Source organism: Etheostoma spectabile, chromosome 23 (genome assembly GCF_008692095.1).
Source record: "Etheostoma spectabile isolate EspeVRDwgs_2016 chromosome 23, UIUC_Espe_1.0, whole genome shotgun sequence".
NCBI classification, from domain to species: domain Eukaryota; kingdom Metazoa; phylum Chordata; class Actinopteri; order Perciformes; family Percidae; genus Etheostoma; species Etheostoma spectabile.
Window position 1 is genome coordinate 19,074,176 of NC_045755.1, and position 14,930 is coordinate 19,089,105.

General features: G+C 43.1%; 1 protein-coding gene across 23 annotated transcripts in view; it reads left to right on the forward strand.

Annotated features, from left to right (window-relative positions):
• Positions 1 to 14,930, forward strand: part of celf2 (cugbp, Elav-like family member 2) — a 234,019-nt gene that overhangs the window by 212,362 nt on the left and 6,727 nt on the right. For 7 of the 23 annotated variants that reach the window (XM_032505261.1, XM_032505258.1, XM_032505244.1 and 4 more), the window contains 3 exons: positions 3,936 to 4,070; positions 8,271 to 8,399; positions 13,046 to 13,225. In XM_032505261.1, the coding sequence (XP_032361152.1) occupies positions 3,936 to 4,070; positions 8,271 to 8,399; positions 13,046 to 13,225 (444 nt within the window). The remainder of the gene's footprint in view (positions 1 to 3,935; positions 4,071 to 8,270; positions 8,400 to 13,045; positions 13,226 to 14,930) is intronic. The other 16 variants (XM_032505254.1, XM_032505257.1, XM_032505260.1 and 13 more) reach the window with 8 other exon arrangements.

Below are 14,930 nucleotides of genomic sequence, written 5' to 3' on the forward strand. Positions count from 1 at the left end.
CACACACACACACACACACACATGCGTCCTTGCACACATATGTGCTCACAGTCGCTCACACACTCACTCACCATCTGCACAGGCCCGGATACTCCCGACTCTGATGTGGGGAGTCGATTGTATTTGTCTCCCTTTCTTCGCCTTCTCTCTCTCCGTACGTACAGCTTCATCTCGACTTTATTCCCCTCCAACCCAGTTATTTGTGTATCAGGCCTGCTCGTTTTTCTCTCTCCTCATGACTGGGTTGGAAATGATATGTTCAATGAGGGAGATAACCTTTGGCGGATTGCAGCAGAGTTGCTTTGAGAAAAAAATGGGGGAAAAAGAGAGAGAGAGACAGAAAGATGGAGAGCTGCTGTGGAAAGAAAGGCCACGGCAAAGACCGGACAGAAAGGGAGGTTAGGAAAAGATAGAAGACGGAGGACAGGGAAAGAAATGAAAAAGAGGAGGGAAATGGCAAGTAAGGCAATGGGAATTGGAAGAGAGGACAGGAAAACGGTATGAAAGGGTAAAAGAGGAGGAGCAGGGGATGAGTAAAAGACCATGGAAGAAATAAGCACAGAGAAAGCAGGAAAGAAAATAGAAAAAAGAGGAGGGAAGGGCAGTTAAGATATGGAAAATTGGAAAGGAGGAAAACAGATCAAAAATGCAGGGAGGCAAAGAAAAGAAAATGGAAAAAGAGGAGGAAATACGACAGAATTAGGCATAGAAAAATATGAGCATAGAGGAAAGAAGGAAAGGAAAGAAAAAAACAAGGCAGTGAAGGAAATGAAAATGGGAAAAGAAAGGAAACAAAATGAGGAGGAAATAAGTGATAGGAAGCCGGAAGTGAAAGTCAGGGAAGGGGAGGAAACAGGAAAGGAAGAAGATGTAAAGGGCCCAGAAGCAAAAGAAAAGGCATAGGGAAAGAGAAAAAAAAAGAAGGGAATAGGACAGGAAAAAGGGAAGCGAAAGGACAAAATAAGAGAAAGAGAAAAGGCAAGAAAAGAAGAGCAGAGCAAATGGAAATGAGCCTGATAATAGAAAAGGCAGGACAGGTAAGAATAAAAGAAATGGGATAAAGGAAGGGCAGACAGGATTGGGAATAGAAAGAGAGGAAAGGAAAAAAGATGGAGATGAAAGGAAAAAGGGGAATAGAGAATATAACAAAAAAAGGAAAGGAAACCGCAAAAAAACTGAAGCATAAGGAACAAATGAAGGAAAGAAATTAAGGAATGGGATGAGGAAATAGGAAAGGAAAGGAAAGAGCCACCATGGTGAGAGAAGGAAGGACTTATTTGGTTGCATCGTGAACATAGTGAAGAGGAATTACCTCTAAAACGTTTGTGTGCGAGTAGGTCCGAGCCTCCGTGGTCAAAGCCACGGAGGCTCGGAAAGGGCAGGGAAATAAAAACCTCTTTTAAATCCTAATAAAGAGAAGGAGAGCTCTTCTGAACAGCCTTCGTCTGTCAGTGCAGCTCGCTCTGCAGGGTCCAGAAGGAGTCTGCTGCTGACTCACGTGGTGCGTTTTAAGGGGAAAAAAAGATGAAAACACGGCCTGAATTAGTGCGAGATTTGAGCGTTTGTCCCACCTTCTCCGTAAAAAAAAGAAATCCATTCGCGCTGTTGATGTATAACAGAAAATTGGAGAAAATCGCTTCGAAAACAAGATTGGTTTTGGCTTCGACGTGCTCGTAAGTGAACACAGATGAGTAAAAAAACACAAAAATGGTCACAATTGGACGTGCTCATTACAGCGAACACAGACACACACACACGTTGTTTTTCCCCTCTAACAGACACACACACACACTTCCTGCTGCAGCTGTTCATCACGACAACCTCGGGGGAAAAAACAGAGATTTTAGAAACAGGCAGTGGCCTTTTTTTTTTTTTATATATATATATTTAATTAACCAATTGGAACTGTGAATCCCAGTGATGAATTCAGCCATCTGTTGTTATTGGCTGTGTTCAGCCTGCATGTCTGGGTGGAGGAGATCTCTGATGTTACAACCTCAAACTCTTCAACACGGTGTCAAACAAGATGGATCTTCTTCATGGTGTCTTGTTTGTGTGTGTCTATTTGTGTGTGTGTGTGTGTGTGTGTGTGTGTGTGTGTGTGTGTGTGTGTGTGTGTGTGTGTGTGTGTGCGGGCTGTGTGCGTATTCCCATGGTACTGTATATACACTCAGACTGTATATACGACACAACACTCACATTGACAGTGGTCCACCCTTTAACTCTTAACTCTAACAAAGCTCATGGTCGAGGAAGCGCCTCCGTGGTAAGAACTCTGGTGACTGATTCTGTATTGTTGCTTCATGAGGGGTTTTCGCCTCGTAATGTTCGCATACACACACACACACACACACACACACACACACACATGCACACATGCACACATGTACAAACACACCCATTCAGGAGTAAGGTGAAAGGGTTAGTTGTACTCACAGAAGGCGTTTTATAGCCTTTGCTTCACCACCACTTGGATGTTGGCCTGTAGTCATTAATTATGCTTCAGTACAGGCCTGTATGCTAATGCCAGCGTGCAGATTAACAATGAGGGGAGTTCAGCCTGCAGGTGTCCTCAAATACACTGGGACTGCTGAATAGGATGCAGTTTAATTCATATTTTTAAAGCTAAAAGCCACTGCGGCGAGAGCCTGACTGTTATCCACAGAAGGCTGATGTCTGCGTATTACAGACATGTATATCTACATATAAATATAGATGTATATGTATATCTTATTCTCAATGCTAACACCAGCACCCAATAGACTACCAATGAAAGTAAGATTTAGTAGCATTTAGTAGTAGTAAACTAAAATAGCAAAGTAATACTGGACATTATATTTAGAAGTAATATTGCACATTCTGTTGTAAACTTGTATTGCACATGAAATTCAAAAACGTATAAAAAGTAATACTGCGCATTATATTGTAAAGTTATATTGCGCATGATATTGGAAAGTTATACTGCGCATGATATTGACAATTAATACTGTGCATTATATTTAGAAGTGATATTGCGCAGGATATGGTAATCTTATATTGTACGTGGTATTGAAAAGTAATACAAAGTGATATTGCACATGAATGTTGAAAAGTAAAAATTGCAAATGATATTGATAACCAAATTGGAGTTGTTGTTTTTTTGCAAAAAGCGTGTGAAAAGGAGACTGTTTATGCAAAAGGCAAGGCGTGTTTATTGATCGACAGAAATGAAAGAACTGTAAATTACCCTGAAATGCTTATTTTCATCTGTTATCCCCAGACAGATGTTGGAAAGGCCCCCTAAGAGCCCCTTTCATACTATAGATGTCAATATCAGCCTCAAAAGTCCCACAAGAGTCCGACTCTAATCCTTGACCATTCAGACTTTGATTTACACAAGCGAAACTTAGCTGAGCAAAGAAGGAGCTCTAGTTGAATCCCAAGTAATATAATTGGCCAAGATTATTGGATAACTTGACTATAAGGGTTAGTTACCTACTGTATTTTTTGAGCCTTCTCCACTGATCTTTCCTTAGGCAGAAAAATATAATTTTGAACGAAGTCAGTGAGATTATTTCTGCCTCCAGACAGAGCAGCTCTGCCTCACAGAAATGCACCAAACCTAAACACCACAACAGCTGCTTTCTCTGATTCCAACACATCTGGGACTTATTAGCGGAATCAGCTGCTGCGGTTTGCCTTCACACACTACAGACTCGTCACTAAGACACGCTAAAGCTGTCTAAAGCTACAGCGAAAACAACAACATATAAAGTAGAGTACATCCACACACTCCTAACACTAACCCCTAACCCTTACCCTCCGGACACCAGGCAGCTAACTCGTGTTCGGTACTGTCCTCTGGCAACACTGTCCCGGTCCAGCCAGGCGAGCCGGCCCACGCCTCAGCCTCGCTCCCCAGGTTTGACACCACCCTCTCTGGCTCCTCTCTCCAGGTATGAGTGCTCTGCAGTTGCAGAACCTGGCCACTTTAGCAGCGGCGGCGGCGGCGGCCCAAAACTCAGCCAGTCCCAACACCGCTAACCCCCTGTCCACCAACGCTGCCTCCCTGGGAGCATTGGCCAGCCCAGGTAACACCGCAGTGACTCAGGTTGGGGGGGGTGGGGGGGGTCCGACGCCGGGGGTTGGGGCCAACGCCTGCCTACGTCGTCCGCTCTCCACCGTTACCATTACCAGTGTTGTCGTCCCCCACCCCCATGACCCCCATGACCCCCATGACCCCCGGCACTCCACCGCCATCACCGAAACCATCAACCAGTCATCGTCGCCACAGCACTTGACCATCTCCATTGTTTGGATCTCCGTCAGTGTTGTTTCTGGCACATTCCCATGGTGTGTGCATCCACCGTCTCCGCTTTTTCAGGCCTCCATCTTAACACAACAACCACGATGCTGTGTTGTCAATGCGCTGCCCTACCTCCTGTCTTTGAACGCCTCACGCCCTCACCACCACCACCACCACCACCACCACCAACAAGCCATACCCATCCACTGTATATGTGTGCGCGTGTGCATGTCTGTGTGTTCTGTGCTTTAATGTTTCCGTCCGGTTCAGATCTGTGCGTTTATGATTTTTAATGGTTTCTTTTTGTCTGTGCCTGACTCGCCAGCTCCAGAGACCCGTGTAGAGACTTTAGGACTGTGTGTGTGCGTGTGTGTGTGCGTGTGCGTGTGCGTGTGCGTGTGTGTGTGTGTGTGGTGTGCTGTAGCTTGTTGGTGTTTTGTCTCTTGCTTGCTTGGGGGTTAAAAACTAGCAGGTTTGATGTCTGGCAACGGCTCAGGTTAATCGCACCCCCTTCAATTCTCTCCCTCCCTCCTCTTTTTTCTTTTTTTTCTCCCCACACTGCCTCGTTCTCTCCCTCCTCTTCCTCTTCTTTTCCTCTCCTCGTGTTCCTTCTCGTTGCCCTCGTCTTTTTGCCGCTGCCCTCCTTTTGACAAGCTCCCTGTTTCTGCTCCGTCATTCTCCCCTTTCATGTCGGCTCGGCCTCGCTCCAGCAGACGTGTTTTTTAACTTTTTTTTTCTTTTCTTTTTTTGCTCTCTCTTTTGGAGCGCACTCCCAACAGAGCATGAATATGAAAAGCTACAATACCTGCAGCCCCCTATCTCTCCTCCTTCTCCCGCGCGCTCACACCCCACTTCCTGCCTCCACCAAGCCGGGTTCACACTGCATGCCGCGTACGTTTCCTGTCTCTCTTTCCTTTTCCCTCTCATCTCTCTCTCTCTCTCTCTCTTCTACTCTCTACCCTCCTTCTTATCTGCCAGCCTACTCTTCTCGGAGTCTTTTATGTCTCCGTCAACTGAGTAGTCTACACCCATCGGTTGAGCTACTCGGTCGTGAAGAGTGGGCTGTCGTGCTGCACTGTGTCAATGAAACCACGCAGTTTGATAAATATAGACAGTTCTGCATGGAGACAGGCCCCGACTTTTTTATTTTATTTTTTTGCGCCACGTGCCGACATGATGCCCGCTTTTACACACCCGCTCATTTCTTCGTGTCTTCCCGACAATCCCTAGCTTTGTTGGCATCGCTTTGACGAGATCAAGGGTTAAATGGGCTCTTGTCAGAAAACAGAACCAGGTTCCAAGCTTTGTGCACCATACTTCCGCCATGTCACCCACCACCACCACCACCACCACCACCACCACGTAGTAGTTCATGGATGGCACATTTCACATCAGTGTCTGTCCAGGTGTGTGTGTGTGTGTGTGTGTGTGTGTGTGTGTGTGTGTGTGTGTGAGAGTGTGAGAGAGAGTGTGTGTGTGTGAGTTTGTGTCCACTGTGTTGAATTGTGTGTGTTTATTGGTGTCATTGACCACACTACCAACTGATTTAAAGACCAGCTCTGCTCGAGGAAAAGTCACTTCAAAATACTGCAAATAAGAAAGAATTGTAAAAGTTTCACACAGTTTTAGAAGATTGTTTGTAAGCGTCAAACGTCTCCTCTGATTGTGCTCTTGCCTTTCTGTAAACAGTAGGTCTGCTTCTTTCTTTTTTTTTAGATGGTCCTTGTGTGTTAATTTGCGTGTGTGTGTGTTTTTTTAATGCAATTACAGCATCACTTTGAATGCAGCAATACTCCAGTTATACATGTATGTGCTCTCCTGATCTCCTGTTTTTATTTTTTTTAATCTGCCTTTAATTTTCACATGTTCATGTGTAGGGTCATAGTGCTGCAACTTGTTAGATTAATTAAAGGTGCTACTTGTAATATTTGTATACATCAGAGCGCCATTCGAATCCCCCGAGACCCATTACCGTAGATCCATAACAGAATGAGATCACTGTGGCGACAAAGGGTCGCCTCAAAATCCCTTTTTCCCTTGAACGCCGGAGACCTTTCTCCATTCTCACTGGTTCCATTGAAACAATGCACGAACGGGAGCAAAGTGGTTCCTCCATCGGCCTCCCAGCATTCGTTTTCATCATCAAAAGGCTTTTGTTTGCACTGGAAGAATCCTTCCTGCATCTCCCTGAACACATCTGACCAGACAAATCTCGACTGGAATACATGGCCTAACCCCTGCCAAGGCTGCAAGTGTTATATTTTAATAATGGAAATGTAGCTCTTTTTTTAATCTGTACTTGGATTTGGATCTACATAAAAAAAACATATAGTGGGCCTGTAGTCAATGGTTATTATACAATTTTATTATTTCGAGCCAAAATGTGATCATTCTTGTCCAAAACACCCAAATTTGACAGTTGTCCTGCAATAAGGACAAAATGTAACAATTAAATGCAAAATTACATAATTTGTTACCAGAAAGTTACAATATTTTGACAAGTTTCCTGTCTAATACAGTACATACTGATTGTTGCCATTTTAATGCAAAAACAACAACAACAACATTGGCCAGTTCCTGCCCCACCATGTGCATGCCAAAAACTACAAAATAGACACGTTTATGCAATTATATGCAAATCTCTCAATTTTACTGGCCAATAAATATATCCTGTGAATTTTCATCCCAAAAATACAAAATGTGACTAATTGTGGTTCACAAATTGTAAAGTATACCAACATGTTTATGGCAGAAATGCATTTTTAATTTTTCCTTCCAAAGAAAATGACCATTTTAATGGCAAAAAATACAAAATGTAGACAGTTTCTACCTACAAACACACCATTTTGGTGCATAAAAGTACAAAATTAGACACCTTAAATGCATTTTAATAATGGAAATGCAGGTCTTTAATCTGCACTTGGATTCAAATCAGCATCAAACGGCACATAGCAGCGAGTCAATCAACGAGTGCTATGGTGTCATTTGAAAGAGAAATGCTGAAAAGAAGAGATTTCTAAAACGAACGGTGGAAATCAGTTTCTACATCGATTCACCTTCAACCTAGAAATCCAAGAAACAAAGAACTTTCTACGTCATCTCCGTCTTGCTGAGTTAAGAGTACTTTAGTCCACATCCATGACGCTCCACTTCGGACTGTGGTTATCTCTGCAGGGTAAATCCAGACAGCTAGCTAGACTCTCTGTCCCATCGGAGTTTTCTCTCGCACGACTATTCTCCAGCGGCTCGGTGCGGAGCTTAGCGCCGCCCCTGATGATTGGGATTGGTGTAAAGAAATGCCATTAAACCCAACCCAAAGTTTTTTTCTCCCATCCCAGAATGCAATGCGGAGTAGCCAGCCCCTCCTCCGCTCCGTGGCGTGTAGATGACCTGGCAAAGCGAGAACAGGAGTCCTTCTAAAGTGTCCTCATGGTGGTGCTGTCTCCGCCAAACCCTGATAATGAATCTACTTTCCACCAATTGGCATTAAAAGGACTCCTTTACTTTCTAAGAAATAAAGGGAAACTCCTTTTCTTTCTTTCTTTTTTTTCTAAGGACCCCCTCAAGGGGTTATTCCTAATAAAGAATTTCTATAAAATGGTTTAAAGCTTTTTTTGATCCAACAGACACACAAAGAGAGCAGGGAAACCATAACCTCGTTAGCCAGCCAGTCTTCTCAGCAGTGGTTTCAGTTGTTTGCAGTCGCAGCATGAATGTTTCAAAGCCATGTTAAATCCTACACGTAGCACCTTCTGCATAAACCCTCTAAAGAGTTTTTAATATGCATTTAATGAGAAAGCTTCACCTGTGCTCGAGGGACCCTTGTCGAAGCTTGTATAAGACGTCTGCTTCTTTGTCTCCTACTCTCCCTTTTCGCCTCCGTCCTTGTCCCTTTCTTTTCACTCTATCCATCTTGTTCTTCACCTCCACCCCTTTCCTCTCCTCCCTCCCTCCCTTCCTCCCTCTCTTTCCACTCTTCCCGCAGCGGCGGGCACAACAGCCAGCTCCAACGCCAGCGCCATGAACTCTCTGACCTCTCTGGGCACCCTGCAGGGCCTGGCGGGCGCGACCGTGGGCCTGAACAACATTAATGCACTAGCAGGTAGCGTCAACAGTGAGTATTCACCCTGCCATCAGCCACTCCACCTTCACCCGCACCTCCGCTACCACCAGGGTGCCATTTGTGAAAAAGGTTTGATCATGCACGACAAAACAGGCCAAAGAATTAAATCCCCCGTTCAATACGGATGGATATAATGCCACTCGGCCGGCCATGCTAAAACCTGCACCCGGCCCGCCGTTAACTGCCGCTGGTAGCGGTTAAATACATCAAATATGAATTTCATTGTTTTATCACTCAATGCACTGTTCATGTTACACTTTAAAATACTACTTCTAGTTTGAAATACTATTACTATACTTTACTATTACTATACTATATACAGTATATATTAATTTAGCTATACAATATATGGTCTACGGTCTACATATGGTCTATTACTACTATATACAGTATATATTATTTTAGTGATATGGTCTACGGTCTACATATGGTCTATTACTACTATATACAGTATATATTATTTTAGTGATATGATCTACGGTCTACATATGGTCTATTACTACTATATACAGTATATATTATTTTAGTGATATGGTCTATGGTCAATATATGGTCTATGTGGTCTATTAGTGGAGTATCATTGATCACATTGAGGGGGGGGAGATACATTTTGTAAAAAATAATTGATTTAAAATATTTCCGAGGCAGGGATATAGACCCCCCCCCCCCGCACCACGCAGATGGCACCCTGGCTACGCCCACCCACACCCATCAGCAACATCGCTACCATAATACTGTGAGCCGATGCAGAGAGACGCAGCCGCCCGACACGGCGTTATGATTCCCATTGATGTTGGTTTTGGATTTAAAAAATATGATGAGAAATAAGAAAAAAACTGACAATTTCTCATGAATAATCTTGATTTTTCAACAAATTTAAAGAAAGGAAAAAAGATTTGTCACTAAAACTTCCCGTTGAAAACACTTTTTAACGGATCCAGCAGAGCTGTTTTTGACTTGACTTGACAGTAAGCTATATTTAATATATATTAATAATAAGTATTTTAATGTAGACTGTATCACGGTCTACATTAAAATAATAGTTAAGCTATAGCTCGTAAAAATAATTCAAACTGACAATTTCAGTGGGGCTTCTTCCCCAATTTTCTGTCTATCTGTACTATCTGATAAAAATGCCCAAACAGCCCAAAAAATAATGAGTAATAAGAAAAATTGACAGTTTTTCTTACATAATCTTGATTTTTGTCAAATTTAAAGAAAGGAAAAGGGATTTGTCACTAAAACATCACATTGAAAACACTTTTTAACTTTTTAACTTTTTTACTGAACAGAAAAAAGTGACTAGATAATTAATATTATTAAACAAAGGCTGAGTATTTATAAAAAATAAAAATGCAGTTGTCCAACTCTGACGTCCATAGCGGTACCGGAGTGATCACAGTGAATGAAAATAATTGTTAAGCCATAGCGAAATTGATCATGTATTCATTTCTGCCGAGAAGAAGTTAGAAGTTAAAGTCTAATTACAAAGATTGAGGAAGAGAAAAAAAAAACAGAAGAAAAGATCATAGACAAAAAGAAAGGAAAAATATACGTATTCAGAACACTGAACGTACAAACCAAACCACGCTGAGTTTGGTTCTTCCTGTCGTCTCTCTGCGTCTCCCATTCACTCGGCGGTTAATTGTCCTCTTCTCATCGCCGGCTAAATCATCGACTCATCTGGCAGCCGACATTTCATCCTTTCATTCCATTCCTCCATCCCTCCATTCCTCCATCTCTTCATCCGCTTCCTGGTTGTGTCCTGGGTTCCGCTTGCTGTAGGAGCGCTGCTGTGCCTGTTTCCGTTCCCGTTGTCCTTGTTCCACGTCGACTTTGTTGCGTCACTGTTGTCTTTTCGGTAGTGGTGGAATGTAACTGAGTACATGTCTTCTGGCACTGTACTTAAGTACACACGTTGAGGTACATGTACTTTTCTCGTGTACTTTCTTTTCATGCCACGTTCTACTTCTGCTCCGCTACATTACAGAGAGAAATGTTGTACTTTTTACTCCCCTACATTCATCTGACAGCTTTAGTTCCTAGTTACTTTACAAATGAACACTATGCACACAAAACACATTTATTTATAAAATAGGATGTTTTATGATGAATTCATTTATTTTTGTTACCCAACAGTTTTAACAGCCGACAAGTACGGCTGAAATGATGAGGTTTTTGAGGCCTTTGACCCTTTTTTTGATGCCTTTAACACTCTTTATGACGCCTTTGACCCTGTAGTTGGCGCTTTTAACACACTTTTAACGCAATTTTGACCCTTTTTTTTTACGCTTATAACACTTTTTTTTCAATTTCCGTTTAAAAAAGGTGAGGATTTTTCTGCATCGAGTACTTTTTCCTGACGAAGCTTACATACTTTTACTTCAGCGACGCTTTCAATGCAGGATTTTAACTTGTAGCAGAGTATTATTTACAGTGTGGTATTAGTACTTTTACCTCAGTAAAAGATCTGAATACTTCTTCCACCACTGCCTCCGTCCCGCTCCAACTGAGTCTAGATTTGAGGTAACTCGAGTCATGTCTCCTTACTGTTTGGCATCGTTGGCTGCTAGCAGTTGCTATGGAGACTTCAACGGGGCTGCAGGAAATATTCTACTCCGAACTTATTATATAACAATAATGATCCATATTATAGTTCCTGGTTGGAGCCATGATGGCAGGGTTTTTGAACCATCCATTTTACCTCTGCTTACTATCTTTCCATCACAGCTCGTAACTAATGACAGACGTATGGCTGGTGAAAGCACCAAACACGTCTACTACCAGGCCAAATGGGATCATTTTCATGCACAAAGTACAAAGTTGATACCACAAAAAGTTAATATCGTCATGCCAAAAAAAACATTAAAAAATTACAGTTTTCCTGCCAACAACTTTATTCCTGCCAGGAAGCTGTATGACAAGATAATACAAAACTTTTAATAATAATAATAAACACTTATGATAAAAGGCATTTGTATGGCAGCAGGTAGAGTAGCAAGTGCTAAGTCTAAATAAGTCCGCTGTCCGTATTGATTTGACAGTCTGCTTGGATCCAGAGCGGAGGGACGTTTCTGTCCACATATGAGTCGTGTGGACTACACACACTGCGTGCCTGTTATTACAGCAGAGACCCTGTACCGCTGCCTCTTCTACCACATTATTCTCCTCTGACCTTTAGCGGTCCTCGGCTGGAGTAGCTGTATGCGCTGTGTAAATCATATACGCGTCAACTCCAGCCCACACAGGTACAGAAACACAGGACACACACACACACACACACACACACCACATGCTTCGTCCCTTTCAATACAAGAACGGGTCACTTTTGTTTGCATCCCTTTTGGTCCCGGCTACCCCTTCTCCGCCCATTGTGCCCCCTTTCCTCATCCATCCCCCCCCCCCCTCCCCCACAACCACCCTCATTTAAACACATCTAGGCCCTTAATTGAATTGCAAAGGTCAACGGTGCAATTATTCCTGAATAAATGAGTGACCTATAATCCGGGGCTCCGCGGTGATAATTTATTTCACTGTGTCAGACAGCGAGGCGACAGGACGCCGAGCCAATGTCAGACCCCCCCAGACAAGTTGCCCTCTGTCGTGATATTAAGCCGTTACAAGCAGCTAATGAGTGTTACCGCTGCGTTCCTTCACTTTTTCAAACCAGACACCCACGCCCCCCACCCCCCCCGTCCACCTTTCCCTCCGCGCTCCACGCCCTGTCTTCGACCCCTAAAGTGAGACTGTCGCAGGCTGGAAAAGCACATCAGCACCTCGCTGTCGATGTTTCCCCGAGCTGCTCTGACCGTGTGGCGGGATAATTCTCTACGCCACCTGGAAGGATTATGTCAACCTTCTGTATTTGGACCATTATGTGAAAAATTCACACAAAAAAGGGATATTGTTGCGAACTCTTCATTCCTAGTTCTTAGTTCCTTTCACCCCCCCTGTTGGCTCCTTCCACTTCCTGTGGGCTGTCCTTAAAAGGCCCTCTCTCTCAGGCTTCAGGCACTGGGGGCCAGCAGCCACCACACCTTAGTTCCTCCCCACTTGGCTTTGTTGGCCATTTTCAAATTAAAAACTTGGCGGCACAAAAGCTCCAACGGGACTATTTTAAGACCAGATGGGGAAACGTGTCCCTTTAGGTGGCCCTGCATCACAGCCACTCCCCTGCTAGTGTGTTGCAAAGTGGGTTTTTTTACGTGATCATTCAGGTGTTTTGTCTTTGTCTTTTTTGTGTGCGCTGCATGCTTCTGACTTGGAGGACACCTGTGTGCAGCTCTGGCTGTCATCAGCTCCACCCATACTGTAATTTAAATGTTTAATTTGTTGTCCTGTGTAAGTCGTTGTGGTATCAGTGTGTCTTCTGTGTGTGGTGTGTGTGGTGTGTGTGTGTGTGTGTGTGTGTGTGTGGTGTGTTGTTGTGTTGGTTGTGTGTGTGTGTGTGTGTGTGGGTGTGGCGTGCGTGCGCGTGTGTGTGCGTGTGAGATGTCCAGTAAGAGTTGTGTGGGTCTTTATGTGTGCGTGACGGTGTGTGTGGTGAATACACAACCTCTAACGGGAGCGCTAATGAGTAAGTGCACTCTTCTTTCTTTATTGTTGGGTTTTATGTAAAGTTGCTCAAATGCTCTCAGGTATGGCGGCTCTCAACGGAGGACTGGGCGGCGCAGGGCTCACCAACGGGACGGCAGGCACCATGGACGCGCTGACGCAGGCTTACTCAGGGATCCAGCAGTATGCCGCCGCGGCGCTGCCCACCCTCTACAGCCAGTCCCTGCTGCAGCAGCAAGGGGCCGCCGGCAGCCAGAAAGAGGGTCAGTAGCCCGGGGTCATCCGTCTGCACACTGCATCACAAGAATTCAGAGAGCTTACGGCAGCAAACAAGACAACACGAGACATTTGCACTCTCAGCTGTCACTCTTAGTAGTGTAATATCTACATCAAATGTCACAAATAAATCCATTTCGAGATGCGGTGCAACTTTATCGTCTGTTCACACCAAAATTAATTTTGCGTTCCAGAGCAGCTCCGCTCAAAATAATAAAAATACACACAGAACTAAACAATTGCACGTATAGTACAAAGATGAAGAGACATATCAACAGCCATGGCAAAGAAATGTGTTTCATGATATCCTCGGCATCCTACTGGATAGATGGATATATAAAATATACGTATAAAAGACTCTAAATCACCTGTCAGACGGCAAAACTTGTGTCAAGATTATTTTATATTATAAATACGTGAACAAATAGAAATGCTTTTTTTTTTAATGAAGCAGAAACCACATTGCTCATCTGGAGTTTTTGTTGCCATGCAACCAAAAGTTCTTTCCGCTACGAAAAGACATTATATTTGTTTTTTGTTTTTTTTCATCAAGAACAGCTTAGAAAATGAGGTAATAATGAGGGAAATAAAACACAAATAGCTGCTAATTAAATAGGGCAACTATGGGATGACTTAGGGTAAAATTTGCGGATATTTTTTGTATTTTTGGTTGTTCAAAATGAACACATGAATTCACAGGTTTGTTTTCCTCTTCATCAGATACATATACTGTATTTATATCTGAATTTCTTTTGAAATCAGTATGACCTCCGCTTTAAAACACCAAAGATTGATTGATTTATTCGTACATAGACCAAAGTGATTGCTTTTCAACTAATAAAACAACCCAAAATGAACAAATAAAGGAATTTACACACTGTCTTATTTTAAAAGAGCTTGGCGTCACTTTAATATCAGAAAATGTTGGAATTAGTTAGGAATCATTCGGTTATATTTCTGTTTAGTCGGACCTCTAAATAGTTTTTTTGATGATTGTATAGTTCATTTTCTTGTTTTGTGGAAGAGAGCATGTCATTTGGATCAGTGTAAATATCAGTGCAAAGTGCCCCCCCCCCTCCTTCATACACAAACCCGGAGGCTGAATGAAAACTTTCCCCAAAAGCTTTCAGCGACGTGTTTAACACAAAGCCGATGATGAAATGAATAGTAAAACAAACAGAGAACTGTCTGTTGGTCCTCTTCCCGTTTCTGCTTCAAACAAAAAGATCCATTTGTAAAGATGCTTTCTTTCTTTGACAGTCCACGCAGAGGTTCAAATCCCTGCGGGGGGGGGACAAAGATGAGGCAGGCATTGGAGAGACCTATGACTCCTCTTAAGAGAGACGCCATGCAGCAAGAAAGAATGAATGAATCAAAAGGAAGAGAATAGGGAACTACTTTTGTCAGTAGAGAGCGCAAAATATTATTAAGTGAAAATGAAAAGCATTCATCTTTGCTAAATGTCCAATACAATTGGTGAGTGTTGTTTAAAAGCAATAACAGACTCAAGGCCATGCGATACTGTGCTAAACGCTGTGCTTTAGCTCCGTTCCTATGACGACTGCACAGCAGTTGCCTTAATGCAGCGCTCCCTTTTTTGGCAGTTTTGCTAAAATGGATATCAGTTTAGAGTGTGGTTGTATGGGGTACGTCTCCATAGTCAGTGTGTTAGCTACAGTAGATGGTAGGACT